Here is a 19,901-nt window from a genome sequence, read left to right on the forward strand (position 1 = left end):
CTTTATAGTAAAGCGTTTCCAAGAGGTTTTTGACCTATTGTAGCAAATTAGTGAATCTGAAAATGGGGGGAGTTATTGGAACCAACTGATTTTGTAGTCAAGTAGGACAGAATTTTGAGTAGCCTGGGGATTTGGTACTTGGGACTGGCATATGATGTGAAGGCAATCTTGTGGACTGAGCCCCTAAATCTGTGGAGTCTGGTGCTAATTCCTGGTAGGTAGTGTCAGAATTCAATTGAAATAAAAAGGACATTGGGTATCTGAAGAGTTGGAGAATTGATCGGTGTGAGTAAAAAGCCCCACACAGCATCAGAAGGGTGACTAAAAAAACTCTATCTTTGGTCACTGTATTGATAAGTACCAGTGCCAGAATTCAAAGGTTTGAATTTTTAACCTAGAATTTTGTATTAACTTGAAGCCCTATAGGATACAAAACATTTTGTGATGTAAATTATTTCCCCACAACAAATTATCCAAGGAATTAAAAACAATACTGTTATTTGGTTACGAATGAATTTTCTAGTGAATTTTTTCTACTTTTCTGTTACGACAAAATATGAAAATATCAAACCATCACACAAAATATAGGGATACATAAACCCAAAGTGATTTATTCAAACACTTTAACACAGCACCCAAACTCTAAAAATCCATATCTTAACATATGTAGTCAATGTTCTTACAAAGAAAGCAAAACACAAGCACACCTCTGTAGGAGATGGCTTCCTTCGCAATTGTATGTTTTCAGTTAGTCATAGCATAAAAGAAATATAAAACTTGGCTAAAGAATCATTGCCCTATAGAAACCAGAAGTTAAATAAATTGTGTAAGGATGACTTTATTTCTGCTGAAGTTATCCTCTCAATGCAACTCAATTTTGATTGTTTTAAAAGCCAAAACTATTTTATTTATAACCCTAATTATGATAACATCAAAAGTTCATTGTTTTTATATAGAAGAATAGAAAAAAATTACTTTTTAAAATTGCATTTTCATATAGTATAGCAGCAGTTCTCAAAGTCTGAAAGCATAGTCTACTATCCAACAACAGTATCTGTATCACCTGGGGCCTTGTTAGAAATACAGATTCTCAAGACCCATTGCAGCTTTACTGAATCAGAAACTCTAGGGGTGGGGTCAAGCAATCTGTGTTTCAATAAGCCCTCTGGTTGATTCTGATGCAGGCTAAAGTTTGAAAACCATTGTGCTATTATAAGAAAGCCAGTAATTATTTAGTAGATGCAGAGCAAAAGTACGTTGATGATATGTTAATAAGGTAGTATATACAATAGTATACTGATTTGAAATAGAAAGACATAGTAAATATTAAGTTGAAACTGAGGCAAGAAACACTTTTGGGGTTTGGGGAGGTAAAGGAAACAATGTCACAAGTGGTAATGTAATTTTATGTATGACTCTGAGGTGACAACTGAGGTTTATGGCTTTCTTGAGAAAATACTTCCTCCCCATGTTATTTAACAGTGCTTATCCTTTATTCTTTCCCTAATTTTTCTTCCTGTATATACAGAAGTTGAAGGTGATTCTTGTGGTCTTAAGCCTAGATATTAATTCTACTTTTGGCCTCATTACATTCTGCATTTAAATGCTATTCACATTTATAACCGTAGAAAATATATCCCTTTTCAACAATAGTACTGTAAAATCAGTATATTCTATTGCAGTCATCTTACTGTAATTTTAGACAAATGACAAGGGTACCTTAAGAAAAGAACTGTACTGACAAACCACATCAGACCAGATGCCATGCTAACCATCAGAACTCTGCTATCATCTCCTTTGGAAATGTGCCTGAAATTATGCTGACATCAAGACAATGACAGATTCCCTCTGGACCAGTTCAATCTTCCTCATATTGTGTAATTTCTAGTTTAAGCCCAAAGAAAAAAAGTCAAGAAACATTTTCATAACTCATCCACAGCAAAATTTTCACATCAGAACCACAAGTCACTTGTCCTGCCTAGCAAAATTATAAAAACAATATAAAAATAGTAAAAAGGATTTAAAAATATTATTAGTTTAATCCTTTGAATATGAAAAGGCATGTACTATCTCACCTCTGGAGTGACATCTCGTGGTGCAAACCCGGTTCCTCCAGTTGTTAATATTAAATTCAGTTCCTTTTCATCACACCAATCTATCAGGGTTTCCTGAAAGAAAACAGAAGTATAGTCATGAGCAGAAGAACTTGCCTGCTTGCTCAAAACATCCCATTCCTCAGACACTTTGTATAAAACAAGGAAACACAGATTCTTTTCAATAATCAGAAAGAAAATTTTGAAGCACAATTCATGGAACATTTTTACTCTTGATCAAAAAGCACTGAAATTTTGAGTATTTATTTTGTTAATTACAGAAAATGAGGATGCAAGTATTAAATTCGTGAAAGTAAATAAAACACAAGAAAAACCATAAATAAAGTTTATAATTAATGGCTTATTGGAAGTTCTTTTCGGCCATTCAAAATACACTACTATGACAGTTATAGAGATTAGAATTATATGTCATAAGATTTTGGAGCTGGCAGGGCCATTAGCAGATTTGCCTCTTTATTTTCTGAGACAACTGAAGTGCAATCTGCTTAAATAATTTGCAAAGTTACACAGCTAGTTTGTAACAAAGTGAAACTAGGATCTCCATCTGCTGTTTTTTTTTCCCATTCTTGCTAATTCTATTAACCCATTCTACATTTTAGCTATTTGTTGAAAAGGGCAGTTAAGTGCTTATTAAATTAAAATCATACACTTGCATTGGTATTATATTGTTTCATTATGTTTTTACAATTCAGAGAAAAAATTTAAAAATATAATTTCATCATTTAATTGCTAACTGGTGTGAAATACAAATAGCAGGCTGATACTGACATGTACAATACAATCCCCTCAGTTCTCAAATTCATCAGTGGACATAAAATGTAGGATTAGTTGGAATAAATCCAAGATCTAAAAATGATTTTTTCCCCTTCTTTGCAGATTTGTGTTTTATTCTGGTATCACAGAAATACAGAGCTCAGAGCTCCAAATGAAGGGAATTTTTCTGTGCAATGATTAATTAATGATAACAAACTATTTTTAAAAATTTAAATTATACATTACTGAGAGCTCACCTAATGAATTTCAATTCTTGATGTAGTTATTATTTTGTTCTGAAGATAGCCCCTAAAAAAAATCAACGATTATAATAAAGGTGCTTATAAAGTGGTTTCATAAACCAAAGTTAAAACTTCAATTGTCTGTGCTTCTTTATAAAAAGTAGAAAAGCTTAAATACTCACTCTTCTAAATAGTTCTCTATTATTTCTGGCATATAAAAACAACAATCGGGTGTAGTGGCTCACGCCTGTAATCCAAGCACTTTGGGAGTCTGAGGTGGGTGGATAACCTAAGGTCAGGAGTTCGAGATCAGCCTGGCCAACGTGGCGAAATCCTATCTCTACTAAAAGTACAAAAATTAGCCAGGCATGGTGGCACACGCCTGTAGTGCCAGCTTCAGGAGACTGAGGCAGGAGAATCATTTGAACCTGGGAGGCGGAGGTTGCAGTGAGCTGAGATTATGCCACTGCACTCCAGCCTGGGTGACAGAGTGAGACTCCATCTCAAAAAATCAAAAAACAAAACTATAAGGTCTAACCATGGACATCATGGCGACCCCCATGAACCACAAATACACTTCTGGAGGGCCTCCTGGAAGATGATGAAAAGAGGAAGAAATGATCAACCCCCGTGGCACTTACTTAACTTTGAGACATTCTGTATTATTTCTTATTTCAGCCTCAATTGACAAGGCCATTGGACTTTGTGGTCACAAGTGGTATTGGTACAAAAATACACACGACCCATGGAACAGAATAGAGAACCCAGAAATGAGACCGCACACCTACAACTGTGTGATCTTTGACAAACCTGATAAAAACAAGCAATGGAGACAGAACAGAGAACCCAGAAATAAGACTGCACATCTAAAACTGTCTGATCTTTAACAAACTTGACAAAAACAATCAATAACCTATTCAATAAAGGGTGCCAGGAGAACTGGCTGGCCATATGTGAACAACTGAGTCTGGACCACTACTTTGCGCCATATACAAAAATTACCTGAAGATGGATTAAAGACTTAAATATAAAACCCAAAACTATAAATACCCTAGAAGACAAGCTAGGTAATACCATTTAGGATATATGCATGGGCAAAGATTTTATGACAAAGACATTAAAAGCAATTGCAACGAAAGTAAAAATTGACAAATGGGATGAATTAAACTAAAGAACTTCTGCACAGCAAAATAAACTATCAAAAGAGTAAACAACCTACAGAATGGGAGAAAACTTTTTGCAAACTATGCATTTGACATACGTCTAATATCCAGCATCTGCAAGGAATTTATACAAATTTACAAGAAAAAACCCCAAACAACCCTATTAAAAACTGGGCAAATGACATGAACAGACACTTCTCAAAAGACATACATGTGTCCTATAAGCATATGAACAAAAGCTCAACATCACTGATCATTAGCAAAATGCAAATCAAAACAACAATGAGCTATTATCTCACGCAAGTCAGAATGACTATTACTAAAAAGTCAAATAATAACAGATACTGGCAAGGTTGTGGAGAGAAAGGGACACTTTTACACTGCTGGTGGGAGTATAAATTAGTTCAACCATTGTGGGAGACAGTGTTGTGATTCCTAAAAGACCTACAGAGAGAAATACAATTCGAATCAGAAATCCCATTCATTACTGGGTATATATCCAAAGGATAAATCATTATATTATAAAGTCATATGCACATGTACCTTTATTGCAGCACTATTTACAATAGCAAAGACATGGAATCAACCTAAATGCCCATCAATGACAGACTGAACAAAGAAAATGTGGTACCTATACACCATGAAATACTATGCAGCCACAAAAAAGAATGAACTCATGTTCTTTGCAGGAACATGGATGGAGCTGGATCCCATTATCCTTAGCAAACTAATGCAGGAAGAGGGAAAACCAATACCACATGTTCTGATTTAGAAGTGGAAGCTAAATGATGGGAACACATGAAGGAACAACATACACTGCAGCATATGGAATGGGAGAGGGTGACAGGAGGGAGAGAAGCAGGAAATGTAACTAATGTGTACTAGGCTTAATACCTGGGTGATGAAATAATCTGTACAACCAACCCTCATGACATATGTTTACCTATGTAACAAACCTGTACATTCTACACATGTACCCCTAAACTTCAACTTAAAGTTAAAAAAAGGATTATACATATTTATTCATTCTTCATTCTGATACTTAGTACTTACAGTCTGTAAGTCTAGAAACAAATTTTGCACTTAATAATTATGCATATCCTACTGGGGAAGATTAAATATGGTCATACATTCTTTGTAAATCCTCCTGTCATGAGGTGGGGTCTACTTGCACAATGCTTGCAATTGGGCTGGACTTGATTTGATCAATGAAATGGGGCAATAAGTCATGTTGTGGCAGTTCTGAAGCCTAGGTTTCAAAAGGTTTCCATTTTTCTGTCTTCACTCTTTGGTAAACTTCTATGACTACATCAGGAAGGCTGGGCTAGACAATGGAACAATGGGTGACCATTTGGAGAGAAAGGTCTAGTGCAGGCATCCCCAAACTGCGGCCCCCTGAGGCCATTTATCTGGCCCCCCACTGCACTTCAGGAAGGGGCACCTCTTTCATTGGTGGTCAGTGAGAGGAGCACAGTATGTGGCGGCCCTCCAACGGTCTGAGGGACAGTGAACTGGCCCCTGTGTAAAAAGTTTGGGGATGGCTGGTCTAGTGGAATAGCCAGCACCAAGGTCCCACACATCTGAGTGAGGCTATCTTAGATTCTCCAGACCCAACTAAACTGACATTATTTCAGCCACATGAGTGACCCTACTCATGTGGCTGAAATAACAAGACTAGAAGAAGATATTCCCACTCAGAATGCCCACAGACTTGTGAGAAATAATCACTCTGTGTTAAAGCCACCAAATTTTTATGGTGGTTTTTAATGTAACAATAGAATACAAAAACAACTACTTTCACAGTTAATATTTTAGCAAATTCTTTTTCTATATCCAATTTATATTTCATTAGTGATAAGTTTATCTTTTACACTAAGCTTCAGAATAGTTCTAAAGGTAAGATTCATGTGTTATATTTAAATATATTAGCATAAAGTCTTAAGAATAGGATTATATAAGTTAATTTTCAGTTTAAGAAACATGCAAATACCTAGTATGGGCCAAGAATATGCCTAGCATGTGCCAGAAATATATATATATATATATATATATATATATATATATATATATATATATACACACACACACACACACATACACACACACACACACACACACAAAATATGTATGTATATACATTTTAAAAGGCATGACAAATGTGCTTGATGTGACAGACATCAGAGATAGAAACAACATGGTAGATCAATATATTATGGTTAGTGTTATTAGAGAGGGTATATACTTCTTTAAAAAACTGTTTCAGAAATACTACATGTATTTATAAATATAAAATGTTCTCTTTACACTTACATTATTTAACAATAATTAAAAACATGATAGAAATTTTTAGCAAAATTATTGTTGGCAAAGAGTAAACAACTCATCAAAGAGAAAAATGGAGGCAATAACAGAGCTAAGAGAGAGTAATTTTAGATAAGTCATCATTCTCTGTATCTATCTGGAGTCTTATACTTACCCATTATAATAGGCATTTTTCTTTTCTCTGCATTTTTTCTGTCTCAATCTTTTTAAGTTCGGCTCCGATTTTGGTTATTTCTTGTCTTCTGCTAGCTTTGAGATTTGTTTTTGGTTCACTAGTATTTTAAATTGTGATGCTAGATTGTTAACTTGAAATCTTTCTCACTGATGTGAACATGTTAACTTGAAATCTTTCTCACTGTTTGATGTGAACATTTAGTACTATAAATTTCCCTCTTAACACTGCCTTAACCGTGTCGTACAGATTCTGGTATGTTGTATCTTTGTTCTCATTAGTTTTAAAGAACTTAATTATTTCTGCCTTAATTTCATTATTTACCAGTCATTCAGGAGCAGGTTTTTCAATTTCTATGTAATTGTACAGTTTTGAGTAAATTCCTCAGTCTCTATTTCTAATTTGATTGGACTGTGGTCCTAACGATTGTTATAATTTCATTCTTTTGTATTTCCTCAGGAGTGTTTTACTTCTGATGATGTGATCAATTTTAGAGTATTTTTCGTGTGACAATAAGAAAAATGTATATTCTGTTCTTTTTGTGTGCAGAGTTCTATAAATATCTATCAGGTCCATTTGATCCATGGCTGCATTCTAGTCCAGTATGTCTTTAAATTTTTTCTCTATGATATGTCTGAAATTGTCATTGGGGTGTTAAAGATTTCCACTATTACTGTGTGGGAGTCTAAGTGTCTTTGAAGGTCCCTAAAAACCTGCTTTATGAATTTGGGTGCTCCAGTGTTGGATGCCTATATATTTAGGATTGTTAGATCTTCTCATTGATTTGAACCCTTTCCAATTGTGTAATGCCCTTCTTTGTCTTTTTTGATCTTTGTTGGTTTAAAGTCTGTTTTGTCAGAAAGTAGAATTGCAACCCTTATCTTTTTCTGTTTTCTATTTGCTTGGTATATTTGTCTCTATCCTTTAATTTTGAACCAATACATGCCATTGTATGTAAGATGGATCTCTTGAAGACAACAGCATATCAATGGGTCTTGGTTCTTTATCCAGCTTGCCACTCCATGTTTTTAATTGGGGAATATAGCCCATTTATATTTAAGTTTAGTATTGATATGTGTGGATTTAACCCTGTAATCATGATGTTAGCTGGTAACTTTGCAGATGTATGTGGTTGCTTTCTAGTGTCACTGACCTGTGCACTTCAGTATGTTTTTGTAGTGGCTGTTAATGGTCTTTCCTTTCCACATTTAGTGCTTCCTTCAGGAGCTCTTGCAAGATAGGTCTGGTAGTAAAAACTTCCTCAGCATTTGCTTGCCTAAAAAGGATCTTATTCCTCCTTTGCTTATGAAGCACAGTTTGGCTGGATAAAAAATTCTGGATTGGAATTTCTTTTACGAATACTGAATATTGGGCCCCAGTCTTTTCGAGCTTGTAGGGTTTCAGCTGAGACATCTGCTGTTAGCTGGATGGGCTTTCCTTTGTAGGTTACCTAACCTTTCTCTCTAGCTGCCTTTAACATGTTTTCTTTCATTTTGACTTGGGAGAATCTGATGATAACCTGTCGTGGGGATTATCTTTGTGTGAAGTATCTTACTGGTGTTCTGTGCATTTCCTGAATTTGAATGTTCGCCCCTGTAGCTAGGTCGGGGAAGTCTCATGGATGATACCTGAAATATGTTTTCCAAGTTGGATCCATTATTCCCATCTCTTTCAGAGACACCAAACAGTCGTAGATTCAATCTCTTTACATACTCCTATATTTCTTAGCAGTTTTGTTCATTCCTTTTCATGCTTCTTTTTTTTTTCTGTTCTTGTCTGCCTGTCTTATTTCAATAAGCCAGCCTTTAAGCTCTAAGATTCTTTCCTCAGTTTGGTCTGTTCTGCTACGAATTCAGCTCTATAAGATTGGTTATATTCTTTTCTGTATGAGCTATTTTGTCGGTCAGCTCCTGCCATGTTTTATCATGATTTTTACCGTCTTTGCACTGGGTTTCAACATACTTCTGTAGCTCAATGATCTTTGTTTCTATCCCAATTCTGAATTCTGTTTCTGTTATTTCATCCATCTCAGCCTTGTTCTGAACCCTTGCTGGAGAGGTGATGTGGTCATCCAGAAGAAAGAAGGCACTCTAGCTTTTTGAGATTTCAGCATTCTTGCATAGATTTTTTCTCATCTTTGTGGGCTTATCTTTCTTCACTCTTTGAGGCTGCTGATCTTCAGATATTTTTTTCTTTTATCCTACTTGATAACCTTGAGAGTTTGATTATGGTATAAGATGGATTAGCTGACTGGAAGATTATGATCTTTTTTTCTGGAAGATTTTAGGAAGCCAATGCTCAGCTCCCAACTTCTTGACTGTGTGCTCTAACTCTGGGAAATTTATATTGGGCCCCAATTTTGACCTCTTTGAAGTTGGGTCAATTGTGCTGAGGGTTCTGTGGTGCAGCAGCTGGAGGAGAGTGCTAATAGATGCAGGGGTGCCTGCCTCCCTGCAGGTGTTCACCACAGTGGAGGAGGCAACACAGCTAGTGGGGGGATACAGGGAGGCCTGCCAGAGAGTATGCTGTTGCACTGGAGGTGGTGTTGGCTTGGGGGAGGGGTGCTGACCAGCACAGATCTGGATGCCTTCTCTGTGCCCCTCAAGTAAGAGTGATTGTTCAGGGTGTAGGATGATCTGCTGTTCTCTGTGCAGTGTTAGTGCAAGGGCAGGGTACTGGCAGGAGCGAGACTTGCTGGCTCTTTGCTTGCCAAGGGTGTATGCAATGGTGGTCAGCAAGGGAGTGGGGAAGACTGCACTCCTGCATGCTGGCTTGGCAAATAAAGCAAAAGCCACCTGTGAAGACGTGCATTAGCAAAGTGATGTGGGGAGCACCATGGGCCTGGAACAGGCTGCATGGGCTGGAGAGGGAGCATGGAGGCTGGGGTGTAGCCATAGGGCATGCCTTGTTGAAGCTCTCTACTGGTCAGGTATGGTTCATCAGTGCTGAAGTGATGGTGTGTGTACCTAGGGACCTCAACACTGCCCTGCACACACCACAGCAGACTTACTTCCTGCAGGAAGGCATGGCCTTGCTGTGGCCCCAGGAGAGGCCGGAAGACTAAGGGGTGCTCAGGTCAGACCAGCCCTATCTTATGTGTAAGACAACCCTACACAAATCAGATTCAAAAGTTCCTAGGATTAAAGTCACTTATGGGAGCAAGTCAAGCCTAGGAGAATGGCTGTCCCTGACCATACTCCACTACAGACACTTCTGTACCAAACCCTCTGAGCCCCACATCAGCTAGCTTGCTGCCTTTACCACTTCTCTAAGCAGCTCTCCCTGCCACCTCATGTATCTGTGGTGGTTGAGAGGTCTCCTCCTGCTTGGGTTCCAGAGGCCCATGGTGAGAGCAGGTTACACCTTGTCAGTTCAACTCACCCATGCTCCTGGAGCTGTTTTGGTTCAAAAATAAATCCTGGTGCACAATAGCCCATGCATCATTCCCAGCTTTCTCTTCCTTTAGCCCACCTTCTGTGACTTCTCTTAGTCACCTCTTGACGCCTTCCCTATAAAGATCTGTTAAAAGCAAGCCTGTTTTCCCAGTACTTCCATAGGAGCTGTTCTACTTGTCTCTATCTAGTCAGCCATCTTGCCCTCACCCCTGCAAATCATTCTTTTAGTGTTTTTGTTGCCATTGTTTGAATTAAATTATAAAAGAATTATAAAAGTTATTGATTTGAGTTTATAACAGGCTAGCAAAACAAACATACAAAATTAAATGTGGTATAAATACTTGATTAGAAATGGCACTTCTCCCTAATATTATAACATTGACTTCAGTAAGAAAATTTTTTATAAAGGAAACAGACTGTCAGGGAAGATAGTTTATAGAACTCTTAAAATAGCTATTTTACTATCTGTCATTAAATTGATACTGGAGTAATCCCAAGATGGCTGAATAGTAACAGTTCTGGAGTGCAGTTCCCAGCAAGAACAACGCAGAGGGTGAGTGATCATAGCATTTCCAAATGAGTATTTACTGCCCACAGATCACGAGATTCCAGGGCTGAAAAGTGCCATGAATTTCCAACATGGCTGTTTCAGCCAGTGCCATGGGTCTCCACACAAAAACTCAAACAAATCTGGGCAGCCTTTTTAACTGGGGCCTGGAATGCCTGGGATACAGAGCCACCCATTCAACTGGAGACACGGGGGCTGAAACAGGGAGCCAGGCAATATGGCTTAGTGGATCCCACCCCCACAAAGACCAGCAATCTGAAACGCTCTAGATTGAGAGTTTCACAGCAAGTGCAGCTGGACCCAGGAAGGTCCAGCTCGGTGGGGGGAAGGGCATCAGTGATTATAAAGGCAGTCCACAACTACCGAGGCAGTCCGCCATTACTGAGGCAGACCACCATTACTGAGGCAGTTATAACTGTACCTCTGTAAACAAAACTGCAACAAAGTTCATACAGCAGCACGGGCAGAGCCCACGACAGCTCAGAAACACCTCTGCAGACAGACTGTGACTAGACTACCTCCTTGCTAGGCAGGGCAACTCTGAAAATAGACAGCAGCACGTCACAAACTTATAAATAAAGCCCCAACTTCCCAGGAGAGAGGACATGGGAAAAAAGGTAGTTATGAGTTCCACCACAGCAGACTTACATGTACCTGCCCAGCATCTCTGAACAAAACCACAGCGCTCCCAGCTCAGCATTTAAGCTCCTATATGGGACAGACTGTCTCCTCAAGTGGCTCCCTGACCCCCGAATATCCAAAGAGACACCTCATAAAGGACAGCTGAGTAAGACATCTGACAGGTACTTTTCTGGGACGAAGATAACAGAAGAAGAAACTGGCAGCAACCCTTACTGTTCTGCAGCCACTGCAAGTGATCTGCAGGCAAGCAGGGTCTGGAGTGGACCTACAGCAGCCCTACAGCAGAGGGCCCTGACTTTTAGAACGAAAACTAAAAAACAGAAATAAATAACATCAACATCAATAAAAAAGATGTCCACTCAGAGTCCCCATCTGAAAGTCATCAACTTCAAAGACCACAGGTAGATAAATACACAAAGATGGGTAGAAACCAGTGCAAAAAGGAGGAAAACACCAAGAACCAGAATGCTTCCCCTCCTCCAAGGGATCATAACTCCTCACCAGCAAGGGAACAAAGCTGGTTAGAGAATGAGTCTGATGAATTGACAGAAACAGGCTTGAGAAGGTGGGTAATAAGAAACTTCTCTGAGCTAAAAGAACATGTTCTAACCCAACGCAAAGAAACTAAGAACCTTGAAAAAAGGTTAGACGAAATGCTAATGAGAATAAACAGCTTAAAGAAGAATATAAACGTCTTGATGGAGCTGAAAAACACAACATGAGAACTTCGCGAAGCATACACAAATGTCAATAGCCAAATTGACCAAGCAGAAGAAAGGATATCAGAGATTCAAGATCAACTCAATGAAATAAAATGAGAAGGCTAGATTAGAGAAAAAAGAGAGAAAAGAAATTAATAAGGCCTCCAAGAAATATAGGATTATGTGAAAAGACCTAATCTATGCTTGATCAGTGTACCTGAATGTGACAGGGAGGAAGAATCCAAGCTGGAAAACACACTTCAGGGTATTATCCAGGAGGACTTCCCCAACCTAGCAAGGTAAGCCAACATTCAAGTCCAGGAAACACAAAGAACACCACAAAGACATTCCTCAAGAAGAGGAACCCCAAGGCACATAATTGTCAGATTCACCAGGGTTGAAATGAAGGAAAAAAGCTAAGGGGAGCCAGAGAGAAAGGTGGGGTTACCCACAAAGGAAAGCCCATCAGATGCACAGCGGATCTCCTGGCAGAAACCCTACAAGCCAGAAGACAGCGGAGGCCAATATTCAACATCCTTAAAGAAAAGAACTTTTAACCTAGAACTTCATATCCAACCAAACTAAGCTTCATAAACAATGGAGAAATAAAATCCATTATGAACAAGCAATTGCTGAGAGATTTCATCACCACCAGGCCTGCCTTACAAGAGCTCCTGAAAGAATAACTAAACAAAGAAAGGAACAACCAGTACCAGCCATTCCAAAAACGTACCAAATGGTAAAGACCATTGACACAATGAAGAAACTGCATCAACTAACGGGCAAAACAACCAGCTAGCATCAAAATGGCAGGATCAAACTCACACATATCAATATTAACCTTAAATGTAAATGGGCTAAATGCCTCAATGAAAAGAAACAGACTGGCAAATTGGATAAAGAGTCAAGACGCACAGGTGTGCTGTATTCTGGAAACCCATCTCACATGTCAGGAAACACATAGGCTCAAAATAAAGGTATGGAGGAAGATTTATCAAGCAAATGGAGAGCAAAACAAAAAAAGCAGGTGTTGCAATCCTAGTCTCTGATAAAATGGACTTTAAACCAACAAAGATAAAAAGACACAAAGAAGGGCATTACATAATGGTAAAGGGATCAATGCAATAAGAAGAGCTAAGGATCCTAAATATATAAGCACCCATTACAGGAGCACCCAGATACATAAAGCAGGTTGCTAATGACCTACAAAGAGACTTAGACTCCCACGCAATAACAGTGGGAGACATTAACACTCCACTGTCAATATTAGAAAAATAAACAAGACACAAAATTAACAAGGATATCCAGGACTTGAACTCAGATCTGGACCAAGCAAGCCTATAAACAACTATAGAACTCCCCACCCCAAATCCACAGAATATACGTTCTTCTGAGAACCACATCAAACCTACTGTAAAACTGACCACATAATCGGAAGTAAATCACTCCTTGGCAAATGCAAAAGAACAGAAATCATAACAAACAGTCTCTCAGACCACAGTGCCATCAAATTAGAACTCAGGATTCAGAAACTAACTCAGAACCACACAACTTCATGGAAACTGAACAACTGGCTCCTAAACGTCAACTGGATAAACACTGAAATGAAGGCAGAAATAAAGATATTCTTCGAAACGAATGAGAACAAATACACAATGTACCAGAATCTCTGGGACACATTTAAAGCAATGTCTAAAGGGAAATTTATAGAAATAAATGCCCACGTGAGAAGCAAGGAAAGATCTAAAATTGACACCCTATCATCAAAATTGAAAGAGCTAGAGGAACAAGAAAAAAAACCCAAAAGCTAGCAGAAGACAAAAAATAATTACAATCAGAGCAGAACTGAAGGAGACAGAGATGCAAAAAACCCTTCAAAAAATCAACAAATCTAGGAGCTGTTTTTTTGAAAAGATCAACAAAATAGACCACTAGCCAGATAAATAAAATATAAAAGAGAGAATAGTCAAATAATGCAACAAAAAACAATAAAGGGAATGTCACTGCTGATTCCACAGAAATACAAACTACCATCAGAGATTACTACAAAGAACTCTATGCACATATACCAGTAAACCTGGAAAAAAATGGATTTCTGTACACTTACACCCTCCCAAGCCTAACCCAGGAAGAAATCAAAACCCTGAATAGACCACTAACAAGGGCTGAATTTGAGGTAGCAATTAATAGCTTACCAACCAAAAAAAGCCCAGGTCCAGATGGGTTCACAGCTGAATTCTACCAGATGTACAAAGAGGAGCTGGTACCACTCCTTCTGAAACTATTCTAAACAATCGGAAAAGAGGGAATCCTTCCCAAATCATTTTATGAGACCAACATCATCCTGTTACCAAAACCTGGCAGAGACTCAACAAAAAAAGAAAACTTCAGGCGAATATCCATGATGAACAGAGATGCAAAAATCTTCAATAAAATACTGGAAAACCCATTGCAACAGCACATCAAAAAGCTTATCCATCATGATCAAGCAGGCTTCATCCCGGGGGTGCAAGGCTGGTTAAACATATGCAAGTCTATAAATGTAATTCACTACATAAACAGAACCAAAGACAAAAACCACATGATTATCTCGATAGATGCAGAGAAGGCCTTCCACAAAATTCAACAGTACTTCATGCTAAAACCTCTCAATAAACTAGGTATCGTCGGAATGTATCTCAAAATAATAAAAGCTATTTACCACAAACCCACAGCCAATATCATACTGAATGGGCAAAGACTGGAAGCATTCCCTTTGAAATCTGGCACTAGACAAGGATGCCCTCTCTCACGACTCCTATTCAATATAGTACTGGAAGTTCTAGTCAGAGCAATCAGGCAAGAAAAAGAAATAAAGGGTATTCAAATAGGAAAGGAGGAAATCAAATTGTCTCTATTTGCAGACGACATGATTGTGTATCTAGAAGACCCCATGGTCTCAGCCCAAAAATCTCCCGAAACTGATAAGCAATTTCAGCAAAGTCTCAGGATACAAAATCAATGTGCAAAAATCAGAAGCATTCCTATCAGAAATAGCAGACAAAAAGAAAGCCAAATCAAGAGTAAACTCCCATTCACAATTGCTACAAAGATAATAAAATACCTAGGAATACAACTAACAAAAGATGTAAAGGATCACTACGAACCACTGGTCAAGGAAATAAGAGAGGACACAAACTGATGGAAAAACATTCCATGCTCATGGTTAGGCAGAATCAATATTGTGAAAAGTATTTTACAGATGCAATGCTATCCCCATCAAGTTTTCTATGACCCTTTTCACACAACTGGAAATAACCACCTTAAACTTCATATGGAACCAAAAGAGAGCCAAGACCTAAGCAAAAAGAACAAAGCTGGAGGCATCATCCTACCTGACTTGAAACTATACTACAAGGCTACAGAAATCAAAACAGCATGGTACTGGTACCAAAACAGAGATACAGACCAGTGGAACAGAACAGAGGCCTTGGAGGCAACGCCACACATCTACAACCATCTGATATTTGACAAACCTCACAAAAACAAGGAATGGGGAAAGGATTCCCTGTTTAATAAATGGTGCTGGAATAACTGGCTAGCCATGTGCAGAAAGCAGAAACTGGACCCCTTCCTGACACCTTACACTAAAATTAACTCCAGATCCCCATCTGGAGGGGATTAAAGACTTAAACATAAGAACTAACACCACAAAAACCCTAGGAGAAAACCTAGGCAAAACCATTCAGGACATAGGCATAGGCAAGGACTTCATGACTAAAACACCAAAAGTATTGGCAACAAAAGCCAAAATAGACAAATGGTATCTAATTAAACTCCAGAGCTTCTGTACAGCAAAACAAACAATCATTAGAGTGAATCAGCAACCAACAGAATGGGAAAAAATTTTTACAATCTACCCATCTGACAAAAGGCTGATATCCAGAATCTACAAATAACTAAAACAGATTTACAAGAAAAAAACAAACAAACTCATAAAAAATGGGTGAAGGACGTTAACAGACTTTTCAAAAGAAGACATATATGAGGACAACAAACATATGGAAAAATGCTTATCATCACTTGTCATCAGAGAAATGCAAATCAAAACCACATTGAGATACCATATCATGCCAGTTAGAATGGTGATCATTAAAAAATCTGGAGACAACAGATGCTGGAGAGGATGTGGAGAAATAGGAACACTTTTACACTGTTGGTGGGAGTATAAATTAGTTCAACCATTGTGGAAGACAGTGTGGTGATTCCTCAAGGATCTAGAAACAGAAATTCCATTTGACCCAGCAATATCATTACTGGGTATATACTCAAAGGATTATAAATAATTCTATTATAAAGACACATGCACACGTATGTTTACCATGGCACTGTTTACAATAGCAAAGAACTAGAGCCAACCCAAATGCCCATTGATGATAGACTGGGCAAGGAAAACATGGTCCATATATACCATGGAATACAATGTAGCCATAAAAAAGGATGAGTTCATGTCCTTTGTAAGGACATGGATGAATCTGGAAACCATCATTCTCGGCCAACTGACACAACAAGAGAAAATCAAACACTGCGTGTTCTCACTCATAGGCAGGTGTTGAACAATGAGAACACATGGACACCGGGAGGGGAGCATCACACACTGGGATCTTTTGGTGGTGACTAGGGGAAAGACAGCGAGGGGTAGGAAGGTTGGTGGGGGATAACATGGAGAGAAATGCCAGATATAGGTGATGGGGGGATGGAGGCAGCAAACCACATTGCCATATATGTACCTATGCAACAATCCTGCATGATCTACACATGTACCCCAAAACCTAAAGTACAATAAAATATATATATATATAAATAAAAAATTAAAATAAATAAAATTCCATACTATACAACCCATAAAAATGCTAAGCTAAAATATTGAACGATCTTTAGTGCAGTTTCTCTCTTGCAGTCATAAGTTTCCAGATTAACACCTTGAATATTTTCTAATTTTTCTTTTATTCTACATACAATTTCAACATGCATGGATACATCAATATGTTCCACTGGTAAATAATATAATAACTTTCAAACACAAATAAGTAGGGATGAATTTTGTTGGTTTTAAAAACAATCCAGCTTGCTTTATAGAGCTCAATTAGATAGCTGTATTTCATGATGCTATATGTTTATTAAATGAGTTCACTGGTTCAGATGGAGACTTACATTTAAAGATAGAAAGATATCTAGAAACACTTTTCGGCTACTTTATTTTTCACTGCTTAAATTTCTATTTGGTTCTTTTTAATAGTTTCAATTTTTTTCTTCTGAGATTTCCCATCTCTTCATTCATTACAAGCATGTGTTTCTTTATGGCTTGACCATGACTATAGACGCTGCTTCAGAATTTTCTTCTGTTAATTCCAATAGGTGTGTCATCTTGGCATTAGTCTCAATTGATTTATCTTTTCTCTCAAGAATGGGTCATGTTTACTTGTTTCTTTGTAAAATAATTTCAGACTATATGCTGGACATTGTAAATGTTATATTGAAGAGACACTGGATTTTATTATAATACTCTGAAGAATGTTGATTTTAAAAAATTTTAGTAAGCAATGACTTTGGCAGACTTAACTGCAAACTCTGCTATGCAGGGGATGGCAATTCAAATTTCAGTTCAATTTCTTTAGCTCTTGCTGTGCTGTTTGTAGTCACCCAGCTCATTCATGAGTCAGAGATCAGTCAGAAATCTAGGGAGTTTATTTACAGAATTTCAGGTTCTCCTCTTTGGCTCACTCCTTTCTAGGACTTCCCTTCTTACTTTAATGCAACTATGGTTTTTCCAAACTGTTCTTATAGCCAATAAGCCAGCATGTTTTAGATTTTAGATTTTAGTTAGATTTTAGGACAGACTGGGGCCTACTCTGAGGCTAAAATCAGTGCTTTCTTCCAAGTGTTAGAATCTGCCTGCTTTACAAATCACTCTCCAATGCTTTCCAATAGTTTTTGTTTCTTTGTTTAGTTTAGAGTTTATAGTAGTAACTTGTGATACACATAGGAGCTCTGATAGGAGCTATTCAACTATACAAAAAACAAAGCTTTCTCTCAAAGTAGCTTAAATACCTATTATTTGTCAACAAAATGTAGTATCAACTCCATGAGTTTGGTATTTCAAGCCATTTTACTCACTTCTCTAGAATATGCAATATGCAAAAAATGAATGACGATGTGTAAGAGATTTAATTAAACGTATCATCTGTTATACAGTCGTAAACTAGGTTCTAGAAATGACCGCTGATAAAAAATAAATTTTATACATTTTAACCTGTCCTTATATTTTGGTGTTTTTTTTTTTCCTAATGTTAAGAATAGTCTTAAGTGATTTTTATGATTCTGACACTACATGCTTATTAAAAAGACCAAAAATAATTCAACTGACAAAAAAGCATAAGGAAATTTAAAACTCACTAACATTTTATTAGATAACCAATTAAAAACCTTTGTTGACCATACTTCCAAAATATTTTAATACATAAAAAAATACACACACATGAATTTTTTTCTGTCCTTCCGAGAATGACGAATCTTTTCTTTTTTTATGTTTTACTTTTAGATTGAGGAGTACATGTGCAGATTTGTTACATGCGTATATTGCACAATGCTGAGGTTTGGGCTTCTAATGATCTCATCGCCCCAGTAGTGAACATATTACCCAATAGGCAACCCTTGCTCACACTCTGCTTCTCCCTGCTTTTTAAATCCCCAGTGTTTGTTGTTTCTACACATGGATGTTTTAATTTTCAATTTTAATTTGATGTCATAATCAATCCATATTAATAAATGTAGTTGACTACAATTTTACATCTGTACAATATTCTGTATACGTTAAAAAGTACTTTTAGTTTTCACATCTACAAACAACACTGTTTACCTTTATAAATTTTCTGACTGTCAGGCAGGGGAGTCAAAGCAGAGGTAACAGAAAAGGAGTAAGTTTGGGGGTAGACAGACTTGGGTACCCATTCTAGTTTTAGTCTACTTAATAGCTTTGTGCCCATCGGCAAGTTACTGAAACTTGGACCACCATTAGGAGAATGAAACCAAATGAGAACAGAAAGCATCTGATATAAATCTAGGTACGTAATAGGAACTAAAAAATTAAGTGACTCTTTGTATGTACGCATACACACACACAAAGATTATAAAACTATGAAGAAAGCAAAGGTATTTGGCCAAACCATATTACTGCTGACTTCTGTATATACCAAAATTTGATGTGAGAATACATCTTCATATTATTATTATATATTAGTAAGAAAAAGAATTCCTGTCATAGTTATATCACCTTCTCTCAAACATCAGTGACATATTTTGACAAAGTTTCATATATAATGTTACTTGTCCTTTGAACATTTTATTCCATGATAAATATAGCTAGACAAATAACTGGGTATGGATAACATATTTTATGTAGTTGATTTAATTCTATCAATACTTTTAAAACCTTTAACAACAGCAACAAAAAAAACCTGGAAACAGTTTTACTATTTAGTTCACTAACATTCAGCCCTATGTAGAATATGGAGGTCTGGTTTTCAAATAATTTTTAATTACAATGACTGTCACTGTGGTTTAGTTTTCCAGTAGTCAAGAAATAGGGGTAAGATGTTACTATAGACTTTATATGTTTCCTCTGTGTATTTATATATAAAGAATAGTGAAGGAAATTCATTTTAGTAAGGTTACAGAAGTATAATAATCTGATGGAATTTTCACCAAGACTTCTGTGTAAAAATATTATATAATAATCAGTAAGAGGAACAATAGAACACTGATCTATCTATAGGCAGCAAAAAATAGCC

At 37.3% G+C, this 19,901-nt stretch overlaps 1 protein-coding gene across 15 annotated transcripts in view; it reads right to left on the reverse strand.

Annotated features, from left to right (window-relative positions):
• GPHN (gephyrin) overlaps positions 1-19,901 on the reverse strand; it is a 664,399-nt gene that overhangs the window by 357,094 nt on the left and 287,404 nt on the right. For all 15 annotated transcript variants that reach the window (XM_003924444.4, XM_010335175.3, XM_010335173.3 and 12 more), the window contains exon 4: positions 2,076-2,168. In XM_003924444.4, the coding sequence (XP_003924493.1) occupies positions 2,076-2,168 (93 nt within the window). The remainder of the gene's footprint in view (positions 1-2,075; positions 2,169-19,901) is intronic.

Source organism: Saimiri boliviensis, chromosome 2, assembly GCF_048565385.1.
Source record: "Saimiri boliviensis isolate mSaiBol1 chromosome 2, mSaiBol1.pri, whole genome shotgun sequence".
In the NCBI taxonomy this organism is placed as follows: domain Eukaryota; kingdom Metazoa; phylum Chordata; class Mammalia; order Primates; family Cebidae; genus Saimiri; species Saimiri boliviensis.